Raw genomic sequence first — 7,523 nt, 5'->3', positions numbered from 1 at the left:
TTTATTTGGAAGATGATTTTGCAATAACCTTTATTGGTTTTATATATTGCAACGATAATATTATGGGATATGTTTGTTTACGTCCGTGAACTATGATTGTCCCATATATGTCAAAAGTTAAGTCTTTTGTGTCATTATGTAAACATTGATGGAAAATAGAATGAAATTTTGAATTGCAAAGATTAAGTCTATGATATCATTATGCAAATATTGATGAAAAAGAGAATGAATCTTTGAATATTCCACAATATTGATCTTTCCCTGATCCACTTCTATGTGAAAGTCCTGTATGGCTCCGTAAGTTATCTTATGTTGAACATTTCCGATTAAATTAATCATTGAGGTTTCTTTGTGGTTAATTTAATTGAGTTTTCTGGATACAAATTCATGTTTCATGTGATTTGTTAATGTCCAAAGAAATCCTTCTTTTCTTGCAAAATTAAGGTCGCTCTTGTTGTTCTTTCGGGAATGAAATTTTATGGGGGAGAGTTCTTAATTGAACTTTTCTTAATTGCCAAATCTTTATGGGAAATGCGGTTGTGAAATATTATAGGAGTTATCTTGCATCTTCATAAACTCCTTGATGAATACACTAAGCTTCGACAATGTGAAATCATCGAAACAAAGTTGATATGTTCTCTTTTAGTCATGAAGTATCTCTTTGAGAATTTCATTATGATCCCGCTAGTTTTCATACCTTTGCCAATTTATATTGACAAAAAGGGAAAGAATTATTTTTTAGATCACACCACATATACATATGGTTTACGGATCATTATGTGAGGGGGAGTGGTTTTCATTATGAGATGAAGTATTGACTAAGGGGGAGTGATACATATCACTGTAGTATTATTGTCAAAATTGTGATACAATTGAACTTTGATGTTGTGTAATAATACTATGACACTGTATAACAATAATTGAGAACAATTGTTTTCTTACTGTTATGACTATGGATCTTCAACAACTATGATGCTAAGTTGAACACGTTCAGAATCACTGGAGTACTTGGAAGTGACGAAGATTTCGAGTAATGTTGAAGAACCAAGGAAATCAAGCATTTGAATGAGAAGCTACAAAGTTTATTTATTTTGTAATCCATATGTATTGATAGTTTTGTCACTAAAATTGACAAACGGAGAGATTGTTAGAGCACTGCTCGGTCGAAATCGCAAGCACTGCTATCTCAAGCTTGTTTGTCAAGTTTAGTTGTCAAAACTATAAGTATTGATTTCTAGTCTACTTATAGCTATGTCTCGGATTAGGATAGAATGTATAGTTGAGCTTTAGACTTCACGGTATTCATCGATTGAAGACGAAGAACTACTAAGGAGATCTTGTGGAACTTCATCAACAAAAGGTATGTGGAGACTTGAACTCATCTATCACTTAGAAGTATGTTTCTATTCTATCTCCTATTGACACAAAAGTCTTATAGCTATATATACTTTATATTATACACATTTGATATTTCGACCTGAGTTTAACTCGCTTATATCTTTCTCGAAATATGTGTTGGTAAGCTTTTGCTTTAACCAAGTTCATCTTTTATTCTTGACGAAAGTCAAAAGATGATATGTGAAAATCGCCTGGTAACATCTTATATGATTTGTGTGAGACAGTCATTTGATGTAGACTCGGAATGTTTCGTATTGATCAGTTGATCACTTGAAAATTGCTTTGAAGCTAATAGTTTGTGTGAGACAGCTATTATCATCTTCCAAGAATGTTTCAATGATTAAAATGGTGTTTAAGACAATTAACCTTTGATTGGATATAGCACAGTATGCGTACTTTTATGCTAACTGTTGCAAGTATATCCCAAATCCGGGAATTTAGTATGCATACCCGTATGCGTACTGATTCAACAGTTGAATTCGGGGAACTATAGAATGCATACTCGTATGCGTACTAATTTTAACTGAGTTCGGTCATGAACGACAGTATGCGTACCCATTTACATACTGGCGAAAAAGACCAAGTCCGGGAACTTAGGTATGCGTACCCGTATGCATACCTGAGTGGGATAAGTTCTAAAATCGGTTAAGTATGTTTACATACTCATGAACAAATACATTATATAATAAAGAATGCAATGTTTGCAAACCGTGGCTATAATGTTCATAAATTGATTCGAGTGAATCGAAACCGATTTTGCTTCAATTATGTCTTGTATACTTCTATGAGAATATAAACAATTGAACAACTCTATAACTAGTTTCATTTGAGTCATTTGAACTAGTTGTGATTTTATGAACAAGGTTGATATGAAAGTATTCATATGGCTAACTTCGGTTAACTATTGTTGAGCCAACTAAGTGTACACGTTTAGGTACGGTTACTTGTATCTAAATGAAGGTACATTTCACATGTGTGTAACAAGCTAAGACAATCTAACGGTTGAAAGATATTAGCTTGAATCTAATCAGGTTTTCATCTACCGGTGAATATTGAATGCTTTGTTACCAAGGTAACATTGATTGCAAACCCTAATTTGAAGACCATATAGGGAGAACTCTAGCAACTGGGAAACCTAATCCCCACACCTCCTGTGTGATACTAGTTGCGACTAGATTCGATTCTTCTTTAACCTAGGTTTTTTCTAAAACCATTATAGGTTAACGACTTGAAGACTTCATTGGGATTTTGACGCCAGACCCAACTATTTTCTATGTAGTTGCGTGTTCTGATCTTACTTTGCTCTATCGTATTGGGTACGAACTTCTCTAAGATTTCCACGAGATTTAATCTCCGATAGATAAGATAAAAACTAATCACAAAGCTCTTCGTCTCATTCTTTGTAATTCCACAATATCTTGTTTCGCTACCATACGATTAAGATTATTGTGAGGTGATTGATATTACTAGGTTGTTCTTCGGGAATATAAGTCTGGTGTATCAATTGGTTCATGTTCACCTTTATTTATCATAAGACGGAACAAAAAACTTGTAGGTATTTCTGTGGGAGACAGATTTATCTATTCAATAAACTTTTCTGTGTGAGACAGATTTGTTTATCAAGTCTTCGACTTTGGGTCGTAGCAACTCTTAGTTGTGGGTGAGATCAGCTAAGGGAATCAAGTGCGTAGAGTCCTGCTGGGATTCGGAGGCATAAGGAACGCGACTTTACCTTAATCAGTGTGATATTGGTTAGGGATCAACTACGTCCACTCCGAAGTTAACTTATAGTAGGCTAGAGTCTGTAGCGGCTTAATACAATGTGGTGTTCAAATCTGGACTAGGTCTCGGGGTTTTTCTGCATTTGCGGTTTCCTCGTTAAAAAAAACTTCTGGTGTCTGTGTTATTTCTTTTCCGCATTATATTTTCTATATAATTGAAATATCACAGGTTGTACGTAGGTCAATCAATTAGATAATCCAACCTCACTTACTTTGCTGCCCATATGGTCCATGGAATAATATTTGACAAAATATAGAAATTATGAGTTTTTTTTTTATCAAAACTCCAGAAACCATAATAATAACAATGTTTTAATAATAAAATAAAAGGAAAAGAGGGCGACCGGCCAAAACCGGAGACATGGTCAGCCATGTGGGCCTACCCTCAACGGCTTCCTTTATTTTTATTATTTTATCTCTCACCCTTTTCCTGTTTTGGTACAACTTCCATATTTTTGAATGCTCCTTTGAGTATTATTACTAAATACACCAGTGCATTTTACCCGGGTGCCTTTTATTCCCGAAAGGTGAATATCCATCACTATGCCATGGAACTCAACTGAGAAAAGTCGTAAATCGGAGAAAGTGAATATTAGGGTTTTATTAGTGCATTTTTTCTAGGAATTCTTCAATTAATTAATCGCTCCATACCGGCACGCAATCTGTCTAGGAGCATTTAAGTGAGTTTCAGTAAAATTCATTTCGTTGCCTTAAGCCATAAATCGGAGTAAGCGAGTCAACAATCATCATATTTGTTCCGAATACTATTCTGGGAAAGTTCAGAAACCATAGATGAATTTCGAATTCAGAAAGAGATGCTGAATCTTTCAGCTTAACTATAAAACACATGGAATATTGAAAGTTCTACTTCGGAAACCCTAATATTGTCATCATATATTATTACATTTGATGAGGTTACATAACTGCAATTCACTTCTCTTACGGAATATGAAGATATGAACTTCTTATGATTTTGATGTCGGTCAGAGATACATAATTTCCGATGTGATTTTACGAATATAACCTCGTCAAAATTCATCATCAGCACCCATATATCACAAAGATCCAGTTTACAATTTTTTTTTTTACTAGTGGGTGATGCACCTCTCAAATACCCACTAGCAAAACTTGGTTGAACTATGCGGTCCAGCCCAGAAGGAACCCGTACTGACCGCTCTTGGTCGTAATTTAACCATAACCCGAAAAAAAGCCCTCCACAATTCTTAGCCCTAACCAACTCAAGTAACTTGTAAAGTGAAATTAATAACATCTTGTTTTCTTCTATTTAAATGTCGAGATATATAATTCCACGGGATTACAAATACCGAAAATCATGTAAATTCCTCGTACGTTTGGCAGCTAAGTAAAAATTCCTAGAATTCTTAATATTTTCTTGTTTTAGATCCCATGTATTGTTTGGAAACTGTTTAGAGGGAGAAAATATAACTTTGAAGGTAAAAAAAGTGGATCCATAAATCCCTTCTAAATTTTCCGGCAAATCTTAGGAGAAAGGTGGTATTCAAAACGGGAGATTTGGTGGAATAATAAATTCATATAAAATGTGAATTCAAAAAATTTAGGAAACTAAATGCACCACGGGAATCATAATTCCACCAAAATCCTTGGACGCTATAGTATAATAATTTGGTATAATATTGCACCTACATCCCAAGTTAGGCCCGTCCCTGGTTAACAATGTATGTTTGCGGGACGATCCAACCATGTTCACTTCTTGACTTCTTGTGTTCTTGATTGGTTGATTTTCCGCGATACTTCACGAAACACGAAAAAATTTAAATGAAAAACAATACATTACTGAAAATAACCATATAACAGACCCACAAAAGTACATCTTTCACATGGACGTTGAATCAAAGACCAAAATAAACGGATCATTTCCAGTAATCAAGAGTTTGAATGATATTATGCCGGTTAATAAGCTAACAAACAATTAAAGTCATTTATATCATTTTATCTCACACAAAAACATAATGTAGAACAATACAAATCTTGGTGTGATTTGTATCTGCCCACCTGGTAGATCAGATCACATACATACCCCCATCTAGTTGTAGGTGAGTTTAATATAAGCTTGAGCTCACTTCTCTGAAGCTCCCGCCGCTAATTCAGGATCGTCAACTTAGCTGGTGCGCAGACTTAAAACAGTAAAAAATGTCTAACCAGTCGCCCACATAAATCCCAACATTCCAGCTTACATCTATATAATTTCTTTCTTACTCTCTTCGATTGTCTTATGAAGCATAATAGAGATAACGAAGTCCACTACATTTGAAAATCTTCCTTACTACAGTACTAAGAGAGGCAATGGTGTGAATATCTGGAGATTAGGATTGTTTTTGGTGTGGGTAATCGCTGTTACTTGGGCTTTTACTGTGTTCATTTTTTGTAATCCAAACCCTTTCAGTAAGGTCATGTCTAAGCAGAAGTATTCTTTGAAGAAGAACATTACGTATAATGATGAATTGGAGTTGAGGAATAATACAGTTCCGTATCAGAACGATATCAGTCAAACTACTGCCGCTAACCCCCAAAAAGGTATGGTGTGAAGTTGTGAGCCATGCATACTGCTATCATATGATTTGCCATGCATGTTTGGTTTGGAATTATACTGTTTTATATGGTTGTACTTATGCAGTGATTAATTTCTTGTTTCTTACATATGGTGCAGAGAGTGATTATGAGAAGTGTGACTTGTTTAAGGGTCGATCGATTCCTGAGCTCAACGGACCATTATACACGAATTGGAGCTGTTCCACGATACCAGAATCCAAGAACTGTCAGCTAAATGGAAGGAAAGATGTAGACTATATGAATTGGAAATGGAAACCAGATGATTGTGAACTCCAGAGATTTGATGCTAAGAAGTTCTTATCGATAGTTCTATGTAAAAAGTTAGCCTTCATTGGTGACTCTGTTGCTAGAAACCAAATGGAATCACTCCTTTGTCTCCTATCACAAGTAAGTAGTTGTACTGCTTCATCTTCGTGTTAATCGTCTGCAATTGTCTTGCACTTGTTTTACTAGTTTCATTGATCCAGTATTACATACTACAATCCGCTTGTGCACTTTTCAAAAGAGGTGCATCACTTGTGTCCTATTTTTCTGAACTGGGGTACAAATACGAACTTTGTAGGGCGAAACTCCGAAAGATATCTATAAGGATTATGAAGATAGATTTCGTATCTTTTACTTTCCTGCACATGATTTTACTCTCACGGTCTTCTGGACAAGTTTCTTGGTTGTTGGGGAAGATAAAGGAATTGTAAATGGTTCGACTACAAATGTGCTTCATATACACCTGGACAAGATTGACGTTAACTGGGCTCAGAAGCTGCCCGGTGTAGATTATGCTGTCATTTCGATTGCTCACTGGTACTTCCGAAAGAATTACTTATATGAAGGTGGTCAACTAATAGGTTGTACATATTGCAACGAACCGGATGTTCCTGATTTAGGAATTCCATTTGCTGTTCGAAAAGTCTTTGAATATGTGCTTAAATATATTAATGACTGTAAGGAGTGTAATGAGGATTTAATTACTCTGGTACGAACATTTGCGCCTGCACATTTTGAGAATGGATATTGGCATGGTGGAGGGGTTTGCAACAGAACAAGTCCTTACACTGAAGAACAGATTAATTTTGCAAGTTCTGAATGGGAACTGAGGAGTAGTCAAGTGAATGCGTTTGAGAAGTATAAAAACACAACAGAAGGGAAGAGAGTAGAGATTTTAGATATAACTAGGGCCATGATGATGAGACCGGATGGACATCCAGGCCCTAATTGGAAAGATCAATATGGTCAGAATCACCATGATTGTCTGCATTGGTGTTTACCCGGACCTATCGATATATGGAACGACTTGTTTATGGCTGTGTTGCAGAAAAATGTATAGGATTCACTGATTCATTGGGCAGAAACTGCTATATTTTTATAATTTATAGCATTTACTTGTTTTCCTTTTAGTTTGAATTTGTTTTAGAATTGATCCTAGTCCTAGTACTAGAAATTTGTTTCATTGTTTTTCCAGGAAGTCTGGACAAAAAATCTCTATAGTTCATTTTCCAGTGAGCAAAAATATGATAGAAACAAAATCTGGCATTGAGGTGTATATCTGGGCATACAATGGTGTAATCTCGCGGGACTTTGCAAACAATGCATGGTTATCATACTTCGCAATGCACGAAAAAAGTGATCATTTTTTTGCATTTTTTGATATGGTAACATTTTATGTCAGCAGTGTAATCACAAACTATAACATTGTTCGTTTCCTGACATATTGATTAAACCATTTTTTGGCATTTGTGTGATGCAAATTATACC

General features: G+C 35.3%; 1 protein-coding gene across 1 annotated transcript; it reads left to right on the top strand.

Moving 5' to 3' along the window:
- Positions 1 to 5,535: 5,535 nt before the first annotated feature.
- On the top strand, positions 5,536 to 7,095 carry LOC113321425 (protein ALTERED XYLOGLUCAN 4-like). Its single transcript, XM_026569360.1, has 3 exons — positions 5,536 to 5,735; positions 5,869 to 6,158; positions 6,334 to 7,095. The coding sequence occupies exons 1-3, from the start codon at positions 5,612 to 5,614 to the stop codon at positions 7,093 to 7,095; spliced, it is 1,176 nt and encodes a 391-aa protein (XP_026425145.1). The 5' UTR covers positions 5,536 to 5,611.
- Positions 7,096 to 7,523: the final 428 nt, after the last annotated feature.

Source organism: Papaver somniferum, chromosome 1, assembly GCF_003573695.1.
Source record: "Papaver somniferum cultivar HN1 chromosome 1, ASM357369v1, whole genome shotgun sequence".
In the NCBI taxonomy this organism is placed as follows: domain Eukaryota; kingdom Viridiplantae; phylum Streptophyta; class Magnoliopsida; order Ranunculales; family Papaveraceae; genus Papaver; species Papaver somniferum.
This window is presented reverse-complemented; position numbering and strand designations above follow the sequence as displayed.

What these genes read in the sequence shown, in the direction of transcription:
- LOC113321425 (XM_026569360.1), top strand. Translation starts at nt 5,612, where the DNA reads ATGTCTAAGCAGAAGTATTCTTTGAAGAAGAACATTACGTATAATGAT. An exon ending in TGCCGCTAACCCCCAAAAAG is followed by an intron (nt 5,736 to 5,868) that starts GTATGGTGTGAA and finishes CATATGGTGCAG; the next exon opens with AGAGTGATTATGAGAAGTGT. An exon ending in TCCTTTGTCTCCTATCACAA is followed by an intron (nt 6,159 to 6,333) that starts GTAAGTAGTTGT and finishes CGAACTTTGTAG; the next exon opens with GGCGAAACTCCGAAAGATAT.